General features: G+C 46.0%; 1 protein-coding gene across 5 annotated transcripts in view; it reads right to left on the reverse strand.

The window, feature by feature from the left end:
* Positions 1–214: 214 nt before the first annotated feature.
* The window catches only part of NEO1 (neogenin 1), a 240,607-nt gene continuing 217,907 nt past the window's right edge, over positions 215–22,914 (reverse strand). For 3 of the 5 annotated variants that reach the window (XM_037134530.2, XM_037134529.2, XM_037134528.2), the window contains exons 22-28: positions 18,219–18,366; positions 13,811–14,049; positions 13,161–13,253; positions 9,713–9,871; positions 5,832–6,095; positions 3,424–3,560; positions 215–2,647 (exon numbers count right to left, since the gene is read on the reverse strand). In XM_037134530.2, coding sequence (XP_036990425.2) covers positions 2,564–2,647; positions 3,424–3,560; positions 5,832–6,095; positions 9,713–9,871; positions 13,161–13,253; positions 13,811–14,049; positions 18,219–18,366 — 1,124 coding nt within the window. In that variant the 3' untranslated portion in view covers positions 215–2,563. The remainder of the gene's footprint in view (positions 2,648–3,423; positions 3,561–5,831; positions 6,096–9,712; positions 9,872–13,160; positions 13,254–13,810; positions 14,050–18,218; positions 18,367–22,914) is intronic. The other 2 variants (XM_037134533.2, XM_037134532.2) reach the window with 1 other exon arrangement.

Genomic DNA, 22,914 nt, shown 5'->3' on the forward strand with positions numbered 1-22,914 from the left:
CCTCCCCCCTTAAATTTCCTTCCCTCTCCCCTCTGGTCACTGTCCACTTGTTCTCTATTTCAGTGTCTTTGTTTTTATTCTGCTTGCTTGTTCGTTTTGTTGTTTAGCTTCCTGTTAAAGGTGAGATCATATGGTATTTGTCTTTCAACACCTGGCCTATTTCACTCACAAAGTTCTGTTTTCTTAAGGAAAAAAAAAATGACTCTGACCAGAGTTTGATTGGATTAAAAAAGTGTATTGGATTTCCAATGCTAAATAAAAACATGAAATCGTTTTTTAAAAAGCCATAGAGTTTACAGCATCAACTACAGAAAAGGCCAAACAAGTGTGTACAGCAACGGGCCCCCAGCAGCCCCGCCCTCTGCAGTGGCCGGCACAGCGGCAGACACGCCTGTTCCAAACCCTCCCGGAAGGTGCTGCTGGGTGGCCACCCCCGTGGGCCATTACAAGACACACAATGGATGGTTTCGTTTCAAAAATCACAGCAAATGTAAGAAAATGTATTAAATTGTGAAAAGGTGCAATACAGAATAACTTTCCTTTTTCTTAATTTTAAAAAATCCCCAACTTTGAGCAGTTCCTTTATTTAAAAATAGGCCCCCCCACCCCAGCTCTGTGGCGGTGCCCGGGTACTGAGGCCCCGAGGTAACAGAGGCGCCTGGGCCCGTGGACGGGAAGGCCCTGAATACCGAGCGTGTTTCTTTGGGCAGAAGGTGAGCCGGCTCCTGGGGACTCTGGCCCCTGGCGCGGGTGCTCGGAGTGCTCTGTTCGGGAGCAGTGGGAATGCCCAGGCTCTGCAGAGCCCTGCCCGGCAGTATCCTCTGTGGCCAGCGGGCAGGGCGGCAGGAGTCAGCATTGCACTTTCCATTGCCCCAAATAATAAATACAGAGTTCATCGTCTAGAAAAGCAAATACGTGAGGAGACTTAAAAGGGGGAAATAACCAACGTACAAAGGCAAGTGGGTGCCGGTGGGGCCAGGGCCGGGTACCCGGTGGAGGTCTCACCAGCCGACCTCTGCTAGGCTGTGGGACCGGAGCCCAGGTGGCCTTCTGCACTGCCTTCCATGCTCTCTTCTGGGGAAGGTGCCTGAGGGTCTGTCCTATATTTTTCCATAATATATTCTTCATATTAAAAAGAACCAACACCTCAGCTCTTTACCTTTTTAAGACAAAGAAGATGGACTATTTGTGAAGGCAAAGGCTTCTGTGTGCAGCCAGGCCACCCGGCACTCCCTGGAACAGGGGCTTAGCTGAGCTGCTGGGGTGGGGGCACGGCTGTCCCCTGTGGCCCTCTCTGTGCCCATCCCCTGCCACATAAAGAACACTGTTCAGAAAGAAGCAGGGAGCCTCAGGGGCATGCAGCCCCCGCCTCATTCTCGCTAATGCAAGTGACCGCTGGACCGGCTGAGGACAGGAAATGGAGAGAAGCAAGGAGTCCTAAGTGGAACCTAGTCCCTTGTTAACCCTGACTTCCCCAGTGGGGACAGAGCCGGCTGTGGACTGGCCCCGCCCACTGCTGCACCCGGAGGTGCCTGCCTGCTCGGCACAGACACGCTCACTGGGACCTGAGCGAGACGTCAGGGCCCCCAAACCCTCGAACCCACCTATTGCACAGAAGAGCTTTCAACTAGGTCCAAATCAAAGTCCAGTTGCAACTTAGTGACAGCAGAGATGGATATGCCGGGAAGGGACAGTGACACAGACGCCTCCCTTCTCCGCGGGCTTGGGGAGGAAAGCGCTGCGGCAGAAACAGTCCCGGGGCCTCGGCAGCAGCCCCGATGCCCATTCCCAGTCCACCCCACCCCAGTACTGACACTGCACAGAAGCAACAAGCAAGTCTTTTCAATGTTACACATCATTCAAACAGATCTGTAATCTCACAGTGATGAGAGGAGAAAGTCAGGCCTTTAATAATTATAATAAAAAAATAATAAAAAAGCTTACAAACAGCAATGCAACATGTCCTCCCCACTCAGAGTGATGGGTTAACCGCTGGTAGAGGATGCAGTGATTCAGAATTAAAAATAAGAACAAAAAACAAGCCAATCCCTGGAACAACGCACATTGTTGATGACTTTCCATACATAATTCAAACAAGTAGTCAAACACCAACCACTTGTGGAGAACACCACGGACTTCCTCGGTTTTGATAGTGTTTTACTTCTGAAGGTAAAATAGGACACAAATAAAACTGTACATAAATGCAACATCTACACCCCGTAACGGCGACGCAGCCGCAGCTCGAAGCACTGCCTGACCACGGAGAGAAACAGGCTGGGGGCGCTTCCTGCCTCTTCCCTGACTCGGCGCTCTGCCGTCTGCCAGTCCTGCAGGGTCCCGGCAGGCGACGGGAAGCTGCCTCCACGCGGGCTTCTTCCAGGCTGACCAGGAGGAGGCAGGCGGCCGTGGTAGAGGCCGCCCCACGCAGGGACGCGGGCGGGTCTGCATGCTCACTCTGTGTTCTCAAGTGCTGTCCTCTTGTCCTCTGTACAATTCCTTGTTTTCAAGGCTAAGTCCCAAGACTTCTAAACTCAGGGCTGGAGTCACGTCCTGGTGAAGGCCGTCAGGCGGTTGTGATGGCATTTAGGTCCTTCATCAGTCCTTCCAGGTGGGCCATCTCTTTGGTCAGCTCATCTGGTTCATAGGTCTGGAAGAGAGCACGCCGTGACTGGGTGTGGTCGAGGAGCCCGCCAGGAGGAGAGCCCAGAGAGAGAGAGTGGCAGCAACAGTGTCAAACTGCCCCCAGAGACTGACTACCAAACCCCGGCGGGCCCGTGGAGTCACACATTATAGGAGGTGCCAGGGCCAGTAAGCCCCCAAGTCAGACACTACTCATTTCTCCACACTGCAAAATGCCTCTCCCACAATACTCGGCCCGGGGCCACCAGCTGCTCAGTCTGTCTATGTCTCTGCTACAGTCGATACAGTTAGTTGCTCTGTCCCTTAATCTCCGGACCCCAAGCTTTCCTCTTAAAGAGTCTTGTATCTGGAAATGCAGAGGCAAATGTTTTTATTGGGATGTGAGAGAGAAAAATCAAGGAGAGACCCTGTTGGCTTCTCATTTGAGAGCATCTATTGGAGTACCTTCCCCTTCAGCATCCCGCTCAGGACAGGTCATGAGGTGGGGCTGAAGAGGGAAAGAAGGTGAGGATGATTCAAACCAAGAAGAGAGGACGAGGGAGACAGGGCAGACTAAAAGGAAGGCTAGGGGTTGGCAGGGGAGAAAACGTAACTAGCTGGGCTGGTGAAGGTGAGAGGAAGCAGAGGACGCCTCAGCACCGTTCCCAGCTCCGAGGAGATGCCCGCCGGTGCCCGTCTGCGGAGTGATGAGTGGCCCTGCTTCATACTCTGGGCCAGTGCACTCTCAGGCCCTGGGACACGCCCCGAGACATCCTGGCTGGGCCGAGAGCCCCATGAACTTACACTTTCGGAGTCTTCCAGCATCCTTGTGGTCTCCTGCACTTCAGGGGCGCTGGGAACCACCACGGGCACAGGAGGCCTGCTCCTTCCCAGAGTCCCGATGGAGGCCGTCTTCACTGCGTGAACGTGGTGGTTCAGAGCTGCGGGGAAAGGCGCCGTCAGGCGCGTGGTCAAGCTTCCTCCCACCCAGACCCAGCGCACGACCTGCTCCAAGAAGGTACTGAGACCAGGTGGAAGGAGGGAGACAGGGCGCCCGAAAGGCCAGAGAAAATATTCCGTTTGCCTTCAGAAAACTAACCCCCCAGTCCAGGGGGCCTCAAAATGCAGTGGTCCACAGACCCCTTGCAGGATGTTGGGCAGATCGAACTCTTTTCATAACAGCACTAAAGTACTGTTTGCCTTTACTCTGATGCTACAGAAGCAACAATGGGGTCGCACTGCCGGAGCGCGGGCAGAAGTGAAGGCAGTCGCACCGAACAGTAAAGTCACTCACTGACACAAGCCTGCAGTTTGAAAGTCAGTTTAACGTAGGCTCATCCTTAAGGAAACTGTGAAAATTACTGTATTCAGTCTCAGCCTTGGCCACACATCTGTTCACGGCCCGTGATGGGACGGGGGGCGAGCACACAGCGTGCGGCCCCCGGGCTGGCAGGGGCGGCAACGCGGGCTGAGCGCCTGGCAGGCAGTTTTAGACAGCGAATGACGCAGGCCACTCACTCCAAGGAAAACAACAGACAGTGTTTACTGCCAATAATAAGATTTACGTTTCAAGTAAAATTAGAATTTTGAAAACCTTGTAACTACCACCATGAGCTTGAGAGCTTCCCAATATCTACAGACTTTGGTAATATAAATGAATGTATTTTTAGATATTATATCATGAAATGTATACAGATTTGGAGGACCTGTATAACTCAGTAAACCAGTATCTCCCAAATGACTAATATGTGTGTTGTGTGAAATGCGTTTAATAGAACAGAGATGGTTTCTGACTCCACATTACAGATAAAAACGTAAGAAACTACAACTTGCTGAGTTTTGCTGTAGATCAAAAAGAATATCCATGGTTATACTAAAAGGTTGTAAAAATATTCTTCCCCTCCTGGCTGGTATAGCGCAGTGGATTGAGCACAGGCCTGCAAACCAGAGGATCATGGTTTGATTCCCAGTCAGGGCACGTGCCTGGGTTGCAGGCCAGTTCCCAGCAGAGGACACATGAGAGAAAAACCACACATTGATGTTTCTCTCCCTCTCTCCTTCCCTTCCCCTCTAAAGATAAATAAATAAAATATTTTAAAAAATATTCTTCCCCTTTTCAACTACCTATTTATGAGGCCAGATTTTCTTCTTCCACTTCACCCGAAAGCACACAGTGCACCCGAATGCGGGCAGATGTGGGCAGGAGAGCGGCTTGGTCTTCTACCGAACCGCACCTTACAGAGACTCGCAACAGTGTAACAGTGTCACTATTCCCTTTATTTCTGTTTTGAAAAATAGTTATTTTTCATAAAAATCTGCTACTATCTTAATATGACAGATGCATTGCTATTTATTCCCTTTGTTTTCACCTGAGGACACTTTCTCGTCGCTCCCGGCGTGAGAGGCCGGGGGAGCAGGAGCACCGATGTGAGCGAGGAGCCCACGGGCTGCCTCCCACGGGCGCTCAGACGGGGGTGGCCCCCACGGCCTGGGTGTGAGCTCCCACTGGGAACCGGACTTGCAACTTTTCGGCTACAAGGCACTGTTCCAACCAACTGAGTCACACGGGCCAGGGTTGTGTGGCTGTTTTTAAATACATGAAATGGTTTTAAAATTTCTCGGTTTTCATTTCGAATATAGTAGACATTGAGGAAAAGCTCTTTTCTGGGCCTGATGACTTTTAAGAATACAAAGGGGTTTTCAGACCAAAAGGCTTGAAAAAAACCACTGATTTATTCTGAAACACACCATCACAATAGACGATACTGTGGAAGAGCAGGGAAGAGGCGTGCCTTTGAGGTCAGGGGACTTTGGTTCAGCTGCAGGAACTAAGGCTCCTCCTTTTCCCCAGCCCTGGCTCCCCTGCCCACCCCCCTCTGGCCTGCAGGGACCCTGGGGAGGGAGGCGGTTCTGGGAGGCTGGGTGGAGATCCGCTGCTCACAGCCAGGATACCAGATGTGACCACCAAGGATCCTGCACCCAAAACACAATCTAAAACGGCAGCTCACACTCCACAGCCGGTCAGTCTCTGGTCCCTGTGCATTCCTGCAGCCGGGAGCCCACACATCCCTGAGAGGGGTAATGGCACCCTGCTCCTTTCAGTTGCTGGGAGAAGCATAGAGGATATTTGCTTTGTTATTCTTTAAAGAAAGGGCGACTTCTGCCATAATCCAGAGCCAAAGGGTCCCTCCAGAGCAGCTGTCCCCACTCACCTTGCTGGGACAGTAACGGTGTGCTTGGCAGTGCAGGGTCATAGGTGGGAGGGCCTGGGGGCGGGATGGCAGGCACAGCAAAGCTCTTCAATGGGTGCGAAGGGCGAACGTGGGCTGTAGGAAGACTCTGGCCTGAATCTTCCTCTTGGGAGCTGGCCAAGTAAGAGGAGCTGGTAGCACCTTCAGGATCCTGGTGATCAGTGCAGCACGTCTGAGACGAGGAGGCTGGCATGGTGTCGGTGCTGGGGGTATTTCGAACAGATTCTACAGCAGGAGAGTCCAGACGTTAGCATTTTGTAAACCATTATACATAGGTGCACCCCAGGGTTCTGGCTGTTTCTAAGGGCCCCTGAAAGCAGCTGAGTATAAGCACTGAGGACCCTGGGTTCACACCACTGCCAAGGCTAAGTAAGAATGGACTAATCTAAAAACAGTGTCAAACGGTCTTGTCAACCAGCTGCTGAGATTTTTTTTTCACCTATGACACAGTTAAGTGGTCACAATTTTACAGATTTCAAGTTCTCCTCAGTACCTACTATAGTCCACATATAAAGGTTCGTGAGACTTCTGTCTATTAAGATGTAAATAATTATAAAAGTACATTTAAAATTTCACTCACTAATGAACAGTTGTAGGACTGGCCTTTCATAGATAACATGTCTAGTCATCAAGCCCGGCTGGGTCCCTGACAAGCAGCCGCCTGGCCAGGTGGCTACAGCAGGAGAGTCAAGGCCACAGGCCCCGCCTGCCTTCAACAGACCGCGCACAGCCTCACCAGAGCGACGGCCCCACAGCTCTGAGACCTGGGCACCCAGCTAGTCGAGAGGGCCACGAATGGCTTTAAGGTTATGTCATGTGAATGGTGTTGCGGTCAGAGAAAGAAATGGGGTAGGTTAGGTCAGCCCAGAAAAGGGGAAGTTTCAGGAAGAACATGGCAACAATGTCAAAATATGTGAAAAAGGGTCAGCATTATTCTGAAAGGCAGCATGATGGGGTAGGAAAAGCCCCAGCTTTGGATCACATGGACCTGAACGCTATCTAACCTTGGCACACTAGCTGGGTGAACGCGGCAGCCACTGAATCTCTCTGAGTCTCAGCTTCTTTATCTATAGAACGGGGAGAATGACATACGATTCACTGGGGATTAACTGAGAAGACTTGTAAGGTTCTTTTCTTTGTAAGTTATTGGGTGTCTTCCATTGGTTGGTTCGTTCAATCCTCAGAGTAACTCGAAGGCACTGGGAGGTTGGGCCTCGCCCTCGGGCTGAGTGGGAAGAGGCAAAGCAGGAATCTGGTTCCAGGCTGGACTCCCAAACCCAGGCTCCGAACCGCCACACACTATTCTGGCCTTCCATGCATAATGCCACCGCCCTGAGTCTGCAGCAGCAGCAGCAGCCAAGGCCCAGGGAGCCCATGAGAATGAGGGGAGCTGGTGCAAACCACCATTCGTACCCGAGGTTGGGCCCGGAAGATACCAGCTCAGGCCAAGAGGCTGCACCAGGTAGCCTGAAGGGGGGCCTCCCCGGACGCCCAGAGTCCTCACTCTTAAAAAAGGAAATGGCCCTGTTAAGTAGCAATGCATGGAGAGCCTGCAGAAATGCAACCTACTTCCCTGCAGTTGTAGCAGAGGCAGCAATGAGTCTGTTCTCTTGGGTTCACAGGAGGCAGGTCTCGTAAGTCATGAGTGCTACCCCCTTGGCTTAAAGGTCTTGGGTCCCAGGGATGAGGGACTTGCCACCCTCCTCAAGCGCTGAAAGTCTGGCTGAGACAGTCCTAGCAGGCCTACGACAGTTCTCATTCTCTAAAAGGGTGGCTGGGGATTTTATTTCTTCAGCCTGCTTAAGCCAGCCACCATCACAGCTGGGAGCTGCTGGTCTGCTCCGTGTGACCTGGGCCCAGGCTGGGAGGAGGTGGTGCGGGTGGGGAGCAGGGACAAGGAGACAGAGAGCAGGCTTCAGCCTGGACCCTGTCAGCCTGTTCTGGCAGATACGTCGGGTCACTCTGGGCACACAGGCCTACCCTGGCTGCCTGAGGTGCCGTAATTTAATAAGCTTCTGAAAGCCTAAGAGACGGTGGGAAATGTGAGAAGGTGACAGGGCGGCCTACGCGAGTCAGTGCTGCTTCTGCCTGCGCAGATGCAGAGGGCAGCAGGCACACGGGTTCTCTGCGAGGAGTGTGCCCGACACAGGGCAACACCCTGGCCCGCGAGGAAAACTAGGCTGTCGCGGAAGTTCCTGTTGGTGCGGGGCCGACCTCCTGACTCCCAGCTGTTTAAGACACACAACTTGGACAAGCGGGGAGTGTTCTTTCTCCCTATGTTGGCGGTGCCGCTGCAGAGAGCGCCCGCAGAGCCCCAGGGACACGTGCAAGTCTGACGTGAGAGACCTCCGACCTCTCCAGATACTTGCACTCTATCTTCACTATCTTCACAGATTCTATCGCTCGTTTTATCTTCTTTTATCCTCTCTGTTCAGTGAAAAAATAAACCCCTCAGAAATGCAAATCATCACTTCCCTTCACCTCCCTTCTTCCCAAGTGCACACAGCATGGTGCTTCCACCAACGATAGACAGACCGCGAGGATGGGGCACGGTGGGAGCTGCCAGCTTCCGGCCCACCCTCCCCATCCTCGTCTGGGAGGAAGGCGGAGGGCCGATCTCCCAGGAAGAGCCCACCGTGCACTTAGGCAGCCCCATGTCCTTGTGAGGGACATTCCTCTGCCTCAGGACACAAGACTGCTTCCTAAGAGCAGGTTTGAGGGCGGCTTTCTGGTCCCTGTTTCACCGGGGGCTATGCCTGTGAGGCAGACTCGGGCTCTCTCTGTACAGCCACGAGTGCGCCGTCTCACGCTAAAGGCAGGACCCAAAAGTTGGATGTAGGTTCAAGCAGCATTCTCCAAACCAAGAAAAGGTTTGGGAGGAGAGAACTTTGGGTACGTTTGTGATCGATGAAATGCAAAGGGGATGCAAAGGAGAGGGGATGCTACTGGCAGGTTCTCTTAAAATGAAACTCACTTGAAATCCCCTTATTTCCCAGAACCACCAACACTTCATTCTACTAGTAACATCCTAACTCTTTTTTTTTTTTACCATTTGAAACTTAAGAGTACATATAGAAGACACTAGATTTGTAGCTTAAAACTGAGGGTCAAAATGAATTTTCAATTAATGAGGAACAGTCTGTCTGTTTCATTTACTATCCCCTCACTTTTACTACTTCCTCCAGAAAACTGTTTTGAGAATGCTGTTTCTTAAGGTTTCCAAACTGGGACATGTCTGTCAGGCAGGGGGTTCCTTTAAGTACACTGCAGATTGTTAGGCCAATTTCCTACCCGTGTAGCCCTTCCTCCTGTCAGTGATCCACTAGGCAACCTGAGGTTTGTGACACGCACCAGCTGCACGCGGCCACCGGCCTTGCACCGAGCGCGGCTCCGGCTGCGCTCCCAGCACAGGGCGAGGCCCGGCAAGAGCAGTGCCTGCGGCCGCCCTGGGGCCCTCCTGACATGAGAGCGGCTGAGAGAGAGGCAAAACTGACCTCTAGTTTCTGAGAATCACCCTGAATGAGTCTCCTTTCACACTGGAGTGCTAAAAAAATAAATTAACTGAAAATATAACTGAAATAAGATACAAATTGATGGGACAAGACATGGTTATAGAATTAGTTATTGTGTTCTAACTAAAACAACGTGCACTGAGCCCTTAAAACTGGAAGGAAAACAGGGTAAACTTTACAGAAACACATGAGTCGGGAACAGAAACATTATGGTAAATACACAACACCTAGAAAAACTCCAAATCCTGCTAAGCAGGGCAAGTCCTTCCCCATTTCAGCTGCCAACTCTTTTGGAACGCCTTCTGCCTGGGCTCGGCCCTGGTCTCTCACCTGTGGAACTGGCCCTGTCTGAGAGGCACAGGGACGTGCCAGTGGGCCAGGGGCCGCCTGGGTGGTGGAGAAGACTGCGAGCTGGAGAAGCGAGGCTGCTGGAGTGGAAATGATGGTGAGGGTTATCGAGGGAATGGATGGGATGGGCACTAATCACAGCTGTGAATGAACACAAGACAGAGAAATGCTTAACATGCTTGCACAGACACACACAAATCACAGTTCAAGAGCAAAGCCCTCCCCCACCCCTACCCCCCGCCCCGGTGAGGCCATGCCCTGGGGTTTCCTGGGGCGGCTGGCTGGATGTGGACAATTAGCCACAGATTTTACATTTGTTTTAAAAAAATCAACAGACTCTTGTGCATATGCCTGCCTATCTACACGCAGAAAAAGAAGTCTGAGGAATATGTGCTAACATGTTAAAGGCGATCACCTTGTGGGGAAGAGTGATCAGGATGAAAACATCTTTTACTTTTGGTTTATTGTTCTGCAATAAACATGGATTATATGAGTTTTAAAAGTCTATCCAAGTATGTCACATAATATAAATCCACAAGAAACAATGACTTAGGTTTCTATAATTTTTTCCTGCTAAAGGGATGTTAAATCCCTTCTCTTTCACATATACACCTAATTCATTCTGTCTTTTTTACTTGTTACATGAAGCATGCAATAGGTATGTAGGCTGAATGGATGAGCATCTGTCTAATCAGTTTTCCTATCTTAAAAGAAATGCACATGGACCGGACGCTAAGGGTCCGATCGGGCACTAAAAGCTGGAACTCAGGCCTGTGGTGCTGTGTCTTCCAGCCCCAGACTGGGGGCTCAGCCACAGCCACTCCCACTTGGGAATGAATATACGCAGAGCTTTCCTAACTGGCTTGTTCCTCCTCACACTGGCTAAGGAATTAAATTGGCTGCATTCAGCCAACAAATCCAAATTTCCACCCAGACATTCCACAATCAACTTCCTATGAAGGAAGCACTTATTTACTGAAGCTTCATTATCGATCCCAGAGAGGGAAAAAAAACCAGAAGCTCAGCTCGGGAATTCTCTTTAGAGGATTTGTAGAAACGTTTAAGATCAAGATAACCTGCTCGAAAGCCCCCAAATAGGCAAATAGGTAGGGGTGACTAGGAACACAGGGGACCTTTTATTCTTTAAGCAAGGGCCTCGTGTGCTTTGTGATAAACTTAATTAGCCTCCGGAGTCTATGAGGATGTCTTCTGGCACTGTGGATTTCCCTGGATCTTTGGGGGCCACTCCACAGCACCCTGGTGAAGGGCATCCCAGCCAATAAAACAAGACACCTTTCTTCTCCGGCTACCTCCTGTCCCGGCCACCTGCAAATAAACGGGTGACACAGCCAACTAGGGACCCTGGAGTGTCACTGCTCCTCCTTAAGGTCTGGGGACATCACCGGGACTTCCCCTGCTCAGGGACCAGAGGCTCGGGTGGTCCTCTGGAATGAAACACATCTTGGAAAAGCTGGCTGAGGAAGGTCTGCAGGGTAGTTTGCAAGTCAGTGTCTCCTCTTGGGGAAGACCAACGGTTTTTAGAAGTAGGGCTTCAGAGCCAGTGTTTTCCAGAATTAAGGCTGGGATGAAGGGAATAAGTGTCCTGATTTTTACCTATCTGAAAGCATTCTAGGTAGAGAGGACTCTCACAAAAGAAAAACCGTAATTGACTTTCTCTTTTTTTAAGGCACTTCCAGTCTTTTCAAATGAAGTAAGTAAGATACAAGACAATGTGAAAGTGCCTGCCTAGAAGAGACGCCCATCATTAGCTGCTGGGGGAATCAGGGTCTGATGCTGCTGGGCAAGGCTTTCCTAGCTGCGCTCAGCTGTTTAATTCAGGGTTAGAGCAGGTGGCTGGAGGGTCGACTCGACCTGCTTGGGGAAAAGGGTACCTCCAAACCTGAAGATCAAAGTATTCCAGGTACCTGGTTTCAGATCCTTAAAGGTTCCACTTACCCACCCAACTACTGAGGTACAAATGAAATAATACTGTAAACTTATGCAATCTCCTCCACCTCTACAACCACCAAAGAAAAAAAGGAATGATATCAACTGGTACAGTATGTCTTTCCCTCTTAACATATTTAAAACCATCAAATCCAGGAATAGGAATAGTCAAATTCACAAGTTTTAAAAATAAGCCAGTAAGGTAAGACCTAAAGTCTTATACAAAACAAACAAACAGTAAAGCTACTATCTTATAAGTCAAAAGGAACTAGAATAAATTAATTGTTTTTGGACATTTGTATTTTTAAACCTGGGGACTCTGTTACAAGTGGGAAACCATGGTTTCTCCCCCAACACTTGCAAGTGCGGGCCCCTAAGCAGAAGGTACTTTGTGCCAAAATGACCTATTCCTGAACTGCCCCTTCCTCCTCCAAAGCTGACTTTGAAAATCCAGAGCCCACAGTGTTTGTGCCCAGTGAGTGAGTATGACAGAGTGTGTGCACGGAGACACTTACATGCTCGGGGGCCCCCCATCCCCAAGTACAGGGTGCCACGGCGCACCCGCGTGTGCGTAGAAACCTGTGATTATTTAAACCTCTGGCACCACTGAGGTGGCTGGAGTTCTGAAATGGGACATCTTTTAAGAAATAAATAAGCAATTCAGAGGCTCATTTAGGTTAAGTTGGAAAGTGATCCTTCAGGATCTGATGCTCTCAGTAGTTGAATCTGGGTGTCTGAGGGGGTCGCGGCCCCACTGCCCAGGTCAGAGCAGGCGCTGCAATGTCAAGTAGCTGATGAAACTGGATACTGACAGGCAGGTGGCGTCTCCCCATTCTGGGATGGTGCAGGCACCACGGTGCCCGCTGGTCTGAAAGGCTTAGTTTGAAAAAAAAAAAGGGACTCCTCCATTGCTTTTTTGGCTTTCAATTATGATATTTAACTTATTTTGCATTTCGAATATTACTACAGGTGGTTGGGAAACTTTTATGCTTATCAGAGTGAGGCCCATGGGTCAGACAATATTGAAAATGTTCCTTTAAAAACTCTATACTGTCAACTTTAGACTCCTCTAAAAATAAAATCTACTAATTAAAAAAATTCCCACAGGTGCCTGTCAACACTGCACCTGTGTTAGGAAGCTGGACTGACACCTGGCTGTCCTCCGCCCCGCCCTGGACGGGGCTCCCCCATCTCTCCTGCAGAGATGCTATGCACATTCAGGGGGACTGGTTACCTCCCTGTCCTGGGAAACTGGGAAATCGGCTTTTTACCTTCTTTTCCCTATAATTAAAGAAGCTAGTCTCAATAACATTAATTACAAAATATGGCAACTCTCCGATACTTCTCCCCTCAAGCTGCCAGAGCCCTGGTAGATTATCTTCTGGGCCAGGGTCAAGGGAAGCGGAAGCGGCCGTCCACAGCTAGGCCCCGGTATGACCGAACAGACTGGCAGCACTAGAGAAGAGAGACACTTTCCACTTACGCTGGGGCGGCTGGGAGTCAAAGGGCATCATCATTTTTGGTCTCATTCCCCGCCTTCCAGCCAGTGTAGACATGCTGTCCTCTGATTCATGCCCTAGACGTCAAATATGAAAGTTGGTTAAAAGTGTGTCCCGTGGGCCGCTGAGAAGGCTCAGCAATAAAATACTTCCAGTGGGGTATTCACAAACCAGAAAATGGGGACAAGGTGTTTCTGCAGGAAGTGAAATAAAGAGGGCAGTCATCGCTAGTGCGTTACAGGAGTCCCTCTGAGAGTCAGTGTGGCTGACACAATGCTGACCACCACGCTTCAGCCTGGCGTCTGTAAGAGCATCCAGACCAAGAACATTCTGAACAATGTCAGCTGGACTCCAACTGAAGGGACAGAACAAAATGCAGAGACAAGGGCGAGGGTCTCAAACGTCTGAGTAGCAAGGGGGAGAGCCCAATGAGACCCAAAAGGTGTCTTATCTGGGTACAAACCCTGTGTCCCACAACAAGCTGGCTATTCCCCATTAGATGTTGACGAAATCCCAAAACACACACTTCTTTCAATCTCAGCTCATATAGGAATCACCAAATTTAAGGCACTGTGATGAAATAAAAAATGATTTAAATGAAAATAGTCTCCCAGCATTTGGGGAAAACCTGTACCTCTGTATGAATTCCGCCTTTGATGGATGTTGCCGTCCATGGAATTGTCAGCTGGTGTGACATCTTGAGAGTTACGAGGAATTGGAGTATCAGTCATGATGGGGTTCGGGTCTGGAGACTTGTCGATGGGTTTCAGCTCCAGCCTCTCATGGTGGATCCAGAGGTCTGGGGGTTTGACATCTTTGGAGTTGCCTTTGTACTTGTGGGAGCCATTCACTGACTTACAAGCAGCTCGTTTCCTAGGCACAAAAATAACAGGGTTTTTTCAAAAGTAACCGTTTTAAACATATTTATCAAAAGGTTTGACAAATTAAAACTGCCCTTCTGAAAGATGCTTCAAGGAAAGGCAGAACCAAAAACAAGAAAAACAGAGGCAAGCAGTTTACTTCTGGGAACAGTAAAGGCATCTCCTCTTTGTCCACATACATTGACATGTATGGGCAGGGGTGTATTTCAATACTGCCCTGTGACTTTGTTCTAGTATCAGGACATCAGACAGGACTTTTAAATCAAATAATCTCTACAGCAGAAGGTTCCCCCAGTCACAAGAGAAAGGACAACATTCACTAGAAGCAGAACAATACAGTGGAGGTAGTACTGATGGCTTACAAAGGTGGAGGAACAACATTTTATTTTATACTGTTGTTTATTTTTTAAATGAAATTTAGTGGGGGAAACACTGGTTAGTAACATTGTGTAAGTTTCAGGTGTACATCTTCCTAATACGACACCGACACCGTGCACTCTACTGCTCACCCCCGAAGTCGTCACATGCGACCCCCTCCCCCCATTCTCCCTTCTCCTGCCCGGGTTCCCCTCTGGTAACCAGCACGACGCTGCATCTGTGAGTTCGTTTATCTTCTTTGAGCACTTTAAGCAGCCCACACTGGGACTAACTGGGTCAAATCAGGAGTGCAGATGACAGTGTCCACTTCTCTGTGCCTTAGTTTCTCCATTAAGCCACTCACTCGCCCATTTAATCAGCATTTCATCGGTGCCCACTGGGTGTCAAACTGTGCGCCAGACCGCTGTACCTTCAGCACTTCCGGTTGAATGAGGAAGGGTGGGCACTGAATAATTATTTTAAAATTGTCTGAGTTTAACGAAATGCCAGAAACCACAAAACCAAATGCCAGTGTTACAGAAACCACTTAATAATATGCCAACTAACTGGACAACCTGGATAAAATGGATAATTCCTAGAAACATACAATCTTCCAAAACTAAATCAGGAAGAATCAGACCATCTGAGTAGACAGATTACACCTAGTGAAATAGAAGCAGTAATGAAAAAACTCCCAATAAACAAAAACCCTGGACCAGATGGCTTCACAGGTTAATTTTACCAGACATTCCTGTAAGTACTAATACTCTCCTCAAACTGTTTCAAAAAATTCAAGAGGAGGGAAGGCTTCCAAACTCATTTTTATGAGGCCAATATTCTCCTAATTCCAAAACCAGATAAAGACACTACAAAGAAAATTATAGGCCAATATCCCTGGTGAACAAGATACTAAAATCCTCAACAAAATATCAGCAAACCGATTACAGCGATGAATCAAAAAGATCAGACACTCTGATCAACTTAGATTTAGTCCAGGAATGCAAGGTTGGTACAACATTCACAAACCAATACATGTGATTCACCACATGAACAAAATGAAGGCTAAAAACCACATGATTATATCAATAGAGGCAGAAAAAGCATCTGAGAAATACCAGCATCTATTTACGATAAAAACTCTCAGCAAAGTGTGATTCGAGGGAACACACCAAAACATAATAAAGGACATATATACAAACCAAGCATTACACACAATGCGCAAAAACTACAAGCGCTTCCCTTAAGACTGGGAACAAGACAGGGATGTCCGCTTTCACCTCTCTTACTGGACATAATACAAAGTTCTAGCCACAGCACTCAGAGAAGAGGAGATAAAAGACATGCAAATTGGAAAGGAAGAAGTAAAATTATCTTTTTTTGCAGATGACAAGATACTGTACATAGAGAATCCCAAAGATTCCACCAAGAAAACACTACAACTGATAAATAAATTCAGCACTGTAGCAGGACACAAAATTAATATTCAGAAATAAGTTGCATTTTTAGACACAGTAATGAACAGAAAGGGAAATTAAGAAAATGATCCCATTCACAATCACTTTGAAAAGAATAAATACCTAGGAATAAATCTAACCACAGATGTAAAACACCTGTACTCAGAAAACTGTAAGACACTGAAGAAAGAAACTGAAGAAGATGCACATAAGCAGAAGCACATACTGTGTTCATGGACAGGAATAATTAACATCATAAAATGTCCATACTACCCAAAGCAATCTACAGATTCAATGCAATTCCCAACAAGATTCCAATGACATATTTCACAGAAACAGAACCAATATTTCAAAAATTTATATGGAACCACAAAAGACCCAGCATAGCAACAGTGATCCTGAGAAAGAAGAACAAAGCTGGAGGAATCATGCTACATAGTAACAAACTACACTATAAGGCCTTAGTAATCAAAACAGCATGGTCCTGGCATAAAAACAGACACACATCAATGGAACAGAATAGAGAACCCGGAAACAAACTCATACCTTGATAGTCAATTAGTATTTGACAGAGGAAGCAGGCACATACGATGGACTAAAGATAGTTTATTCAATAACTTGTGTTGGGAAAATTGGACAGATACATGCAGAAAAATGAAACTAGACCACCTTCTTACAATACACACAAGAATAAATTGAAAATGGATAAAGGCTTAAATGTTAGGCCCACAACCACAAAAACCGTAGGAGAAAACATAGGCAGCAAAATCTTGGACACTGCTTGTAGAAATATTTTATCCAATATATCCCTCCAGATAAGGAAAAAAAGAAAAAAAATAAACAAATGGGACTACACTGAATGAAAAAGTTTTGCACAGCAAAGGAAATCATCAACGGAATAAAAAGACGACCCACAGAATGGAAGACCATATTTGCTAATACATCTGATAAGGTGTTATTCATCTGAAAAGGGGCTAATATCCAAAATTTATAAAGAACTTACAAAACTCATCACTAAAAAACCCAAACAATCCAGTTAAAAAAATGGGCAAAGGACCTAAAGATACTTCTCCAAAGAGGACATACAGAGGACCTACAGACATATGAAAAGGTGCTCAATGTCACTAATCATCAGAGAAACGCAAGTTAAAATCACGAGATATCATCTTCACACCTGTCAGAATGGCTGTCATTGATAAATCAACAAACAGCAAGTGCTGGTGAGGCTGTAAGAAAAGAGGACCCTCACACACTGCTGACTGGTGCAGTCACTGTGGAAAACAGTACGGAGTTTACTCAAAAAATTAAAAATGGAACTGACTCTTGACCCAGTGATTCCACTTCTGGGAATTTATCCGAAGAAAGCCAAAATACTAATTCAGAAGAACATAAGCACTTCTGTGTTCATAGCAGCATTATTTACAATCCTCAAGATATGTAAACAGCCCAACTGTCTATCGGTAGATGAGTGGATAAGAGAATTCTGCGACAATTACACAATGAAATTCTACTTGGCCATTAAAAAGAAGAAAATTTTACCCTTTGTGAATATATGGATGGACCAGGAGAACATTATGGTAAGTGAAATAAGCCACTCAGAGAAAGACAAATACCATATGATTTCATTCATATGTGGAATCTAATGAACAAACTGAACTAACAAGGAAAACAGAGACAAATTCAGAACAAAGAGCAGGATGACAGCTGAGGCGGGGAGGGGGGGTCAGGAGGTGGAGGGATTGAGCAAACAGGAGAAAGGACTCATGGTCATGGACAGCCTGTGTGGTGACTGCTGGGCTGTAAGAGGCCTAAATGGCAATGGAAAAACTCATCAGAGTTTTTATATAATAAAAACTCTGCCAAAAAAGGGTTTTGTATAATAAAACCCATCAGAGTTTTATATAATAAAAAACCTGCCAAAAAAGGTAAAGAAAATTAAAAGATTCATCCTACATTTCCTGTAGAAATATTTAAAGAATCGCTTTTCATGTATTTATGTTTTAATTCTGTGTGCAACTCCAGATACTGAAGTCACATAGAAGCAAAAAATGAATATCAAAAATCTGTGGGCTAGATTTGGGGCTCCTAACTGTTTCTTTCTTTTAATCCTGACCTGAGGATATTTTTTCACTGCTTTTACAGAGAGAGGCAGGGAGAAGGCAGGGGAGAGAGAGAGAGAGAAACATCAATGTGAGGAACACTCACAGGCTGCCTCCTGTACGTGCCCTGACTGCGGTCTAAACCACAACCTAGGCATCTGACCTTACTGGGGCTGAACCCACAACTTTTCAGTTTGTGGAATAATGCTCCAATCAATTAAGCCACGCTGGCCAAGGCTGGGGCTCCTTACTTTTTCTGGTGAGAGGTGGTGCGCCTGGTGCAAAAGATAGCAATGATCACAACCACCACGATGGTGATGACCCCAACAGAGACGATGATGACCAGGAGCATATTACTGTCCAGAGGAGAGGTGGGGCTTCCATGGGGACTGTTACTACCTGAAGAGAAAAAAACAGCACGTTAGCTTAGAGAATTCTAGAAATGCACACAATCACGCTATATCGCCTTCACTGGAGTACAGACATGTCATGTGAGTTTCTAACTCATAAAAGTGTGTCATAAACATGGCTATCTCCTCTAGGTTATGAAATCCAGAAAGCTAAGTTTTGGCCCTATAAACATTTCTCAGCACAATACCTTACACAGCTGGTGTTTAATTAAAGCTTCTGAAATTATGCTGAACATCAAATGTGAAAATTAAGGATCTTTCCCTCTGGTGTTTTATACTGTATATAACTGGGTTTTATACAGCACCACTTGTATATCATTTAGGTTTCTGACCTTCAAAACTATTTTAAAATTGTACATTCACAGAAAGCAAAAGTTTTTCTCAAAATATGTCTGAGATCATAAAAGATTACTTTTATGATCATAAAAGAAAAATAAAGCCTCTGTCTTTATTAATTATAGTTTATGCAGAGTTAATTCTCTTTATTTCAGGAAAATGCAGCTCTGTATATATGCATTAATGAGAGGTTACTATGTTCTAAGCATTGTTCTAGGTACTAAGGATGAGGATTCAATGGTGAGTCACAAAATTATAAATGTTGGGGTGGGGGTAGGACCAAACAACAAATAACGAATCATCAGTAGTGAATGCTATGAAAAAAATTGAATGAGGGGTACAATACGGTGATTGGGTGGCTATTTTATATTGGGTGATTGTAAAAAGCTTCTTTGAGGAGACGGCATTTGAGCTGAGCTTTAAATGAAAGGAGAGATCCCACCTAACAAAGACATGGAGGAAAAGCACTGCAGAGGGAGGGAACAGCTAGTGGAAGCATCATAAGACAGGAATGAGCCTGGCGTGGTCAAACAGGAGAAAGGTGGCCACTGCTGTTTAAGCAAAGAGAGACATGCAAAGTACAGAGAAGAAAGTGAGCAGGAAAAAACAGAATGAGGCTGGAGAGTGTGCAGAGGCTATTTAGAGCCTTTAGGGCATTTCGATTTATTTTCTTTTTTCTTCTTTTTTATTATTTCCCCATTGCTTATAGGATGAGGTCCAAGCTTTTTATAGAGGTCTTCCTTCTGTGACCTAGTTCTACTCTAAAGTTCTTTTCTGTTTTCTGAACTGCTTCTATTTTCTGAATCATTTCCATTTTTGCTTCCAATCTCACCATAAAAGTTACGCAGCCTCATATTATAAAATATGGGAAACCCCACCACACAAATCTAATCGCCATGGATAATTGATATCTTTCCTTCTAGTTTTTTTCTCTCTCTCTCTCTCACCTTTCTAACAATTGGAGCTATACAGCAGTGGAATGCACTGCTTTACCAAATAATAAGTGTTCAGTCACTGAAGTACTGAAGGAGTCATTCTGCCAGTCTGAGATGTGGTAGGATAAATTCCTACCATGACGTATGGCTTGCAAAGCTATTTTTAGAAAAAGCTCCCAAAGTGATTTTCATATACACCCTGGTTTTTAAACTTAGGATCTAATCCAAACTATACTTATAGGGGAATCCCTCCCATAACATTGGATTAGCTTCTAGTTCTGATTCTATGCTTTCATAGACTATATCTAAGCAAAGTACAAAATCTGGGCTGATTTAGGAAAGCTTAAGAGTTTATTATTCTCCATTTGATACATTTTTATTCTTCATATCTGCGAAAAAAGTAAGCAGAGAGACAATACAAATTCTGTATACTGACCTTTACTAGAGTAATATTTTAAAAAATAAAATAGACTTCTGGTCAAGATGGAGGAGTAGGTAAACCATGCTTTACTACCTCCTTGCACAACCACAGAAAGAATTACAACTAGATCTCAAAACGAGTAATAACCTGAACCATCAGATAATCAAGCTGTATGGAAATCTGATAATCAAGAATTTTAAGAAGCCACATTCATCCAGACGGGTGCCTCTTCTACATGAGGCCTCACTACTAAGACAGGGAGTCAAAGCAGCTCTACCTAATACACAGAAACAAACACAGGGAAGGTCCCAAATTCAAAAGACAAAGAAACATGGTTCAAATGAAAGAAGAGAACAAAATCCCAGAAAAAGTACTAAATGGAACAGAGACAACCACCTATCTCAAAACACTGGTGATCAGGATGCTCAGAGAACTCATTGAGTTCTCTGCAAACAAAATAAACAAAAGAACCAGGAAGAAATAAAAGTTATACTAAGTGAAATAAAGAAAAATCTACAGGGAACCAACAGCAGAGGGGATGAAGCCGGGACTCAAATTAATGATTTGGAACATAAGGAAGATATAAGCATTCAACCAGAACAACAAGAAGAAAGAATAATTTTTAAAAAGCCCCAAAACCAGCCCTGGCTGGTGTAGTGGATTGAGCACAGGCCTGTGAAGCAAAGGTTCGCCAGTTTGATTCCCGGTCAGGGCACATGCCTGGGTTGCAGGCCAGGTCCCCAGTAAGGGACACATGAGAGGCAACCACACATTGATGTTTTTCTCCCACTCTTCTCCTTCCCTTCCCCTCTCTCTAAAAATAAATAAATAAAATATTAAAAATAAAATAAAAAGCCCCCAAACCAAAAAACACGAGGATAGTAAGGTGTCTCTGGGACACTGCCAACCATACCAACATCCAAGTCATATGAATGCCAGAAGGGGAAGAGGAAGAGCAAGAAACTGAAAACTTATTTGAAAAAAGAATGAAAGGAACCTTCTCTGATTTGGTAAAGGAAATGGGCATACAAGTCTAGGAAGCACAGGGAGTCCCAAACAAGTTGGACCCAAAGAGGACCACAATAAGGTGCATCATAACTAAAATGCCAAAGGTTAAAGATAAAGAGAGAATCTTAAAAGCAGCAAGAGAAAAGCAGATGGTTACGTAAAAAAGGAGTTCCCATAAGACTGTCAGCTGTTTTCTCAAAAGAAACTTTGCAGGCAAGAAGGGGCTGGAAATAAATATTCAAAGTGATGAAAAGCAAGGACCTCCATCCAAGATTACTCTATCCAGCAAAGCTATCATTTAGAATGGAAGGGTAGATAAAGTGTTTCCCAGACAAGGTAAAGCTAAAGGAGTTCATCACCGCCAAGCCATTACTACATAAAATGTTAAAAGGGACTTATTTAAGAAACAGATCAAAACTATGAACATTAAAAGGGCAACAAATTCACAACTATCAATAACTGAATCTAAAAAACAAAATAAGCATACAACCAGAACAAGGACAGAATACAGACATGGAAATCTTGGGCAAGTTATCAGCTAGGAGGGAGAGTGGGGAGAATGGGGGGAAGGTACGGGGAATAAGAAGCATAAATGGTAGGTACAAAACAGTAAGGGGGAGGTTAAGAATAGTGTAGGAAACAGAAAAGCCAAAGAACTTACATGCATGACCCATGGACGTGAACTAAGGGGGGGGCGGAATGCTGGAGGGCAAGGGGATATTGGGTGGAGTAAGGCAAAGGGGAAAACTGAGACAACTGTAATAGCATAATCAATAAAACAGATTTAAAAAACAAAAATAATATTTTGACATATGGCAAAGACTACAGAACTAGGAGTCAATAAAACGAGACTGTATTTAGGCTTTACATGAACCTTTACTAACAACGGTGCAGAGCTACTGGGGAGGGTATACAGCAGGGCGGGCACTGAAATGAGAGGCTGGGAGTTCTCAGGGGTTGGGAGGAAAGCAGAGGTGGGGGTGGTTCCTCTTCGCATTCAACACAGGCTAATTCTCACTTGACTGTCATTTGACCCCCAACTGTGAGCTGGCCGAAATCTCCCTTCTAAGAAAAAGAGTGAGTGGCCAAAGGGAACATTACCCCTTCTACCAGGGACATTATGATAGGCCATTTCTTAAGCCTCATCTGAACTATTTCAACAGCTTACTAACCATTTTTGGACTTTATACTCTCACTCCCAACTCGTTCTTCACTGTCTACTAGTAGTAGATACTCAATAAATGGAAGTCAGAGTTTACCACTATCAGACATCTTACACGTGTTACTGACAGGATAAAGCTCACATTTCTTAGCACGGGTGCTTGAGCTTTTGAGAGGCTGGTTCTAACCAATAACCAACCTTCTCTAACCTGAGAATCTCTATCCTGCCTCCAGGCAGTGTAATCCCCCTGGAAAGCAGGTTGTTTTATATGTCCATGCCTTGGCACATGCTGTTTTTGCTTCCTGGAACGTATAAACCCCTCTGTGACATTTAGTAATCTCCTATGCACCATTTAAAATCTGGGTCAGCCCTGGCCAGGAGGCTCAGTTGGTTGGACCATTGTCCCATACACCAAAGGTTGTGGGTTCAATCCCCAGTCAGGGTGTGTCTAAGAGGCAACCGATCAGTGTTTCTCTCTCACACTGATGTTTTCTCTCCTCTCCGACCTTTCTTCTCTCTCTAAAACCAATAAGCATATCCTTGGGTGAGGATTTAAAAAAGGATCATATATCACATCTTCTATAGAGCTTTCCCTTTTCTCTATGAGGTAGTTTGTTAATCATTTCTCCTGTTCCCATGGCCTAATATATAAAACCTGAGCCTTAAAAAATGTGT

The sequence above is a fragment of the Artibeus jamaicensis genome, unplaced genomic scaffold (assembly GCF_021234435.1).
Source record: "Artibeus jamaicensis isolate MK-2021 breed Jamaican fruit bat unplaced genomic scaffold, CSHL_Jam_final scaffold_286, whole genome shotgun sequence".
NCBI classification, from domain to species: Eukaryota; Metazoa; Chordata; class Mammalia; order Chiroptera; family Phyllostomidae; genus Artibeus; species Artibeus jamaicensis.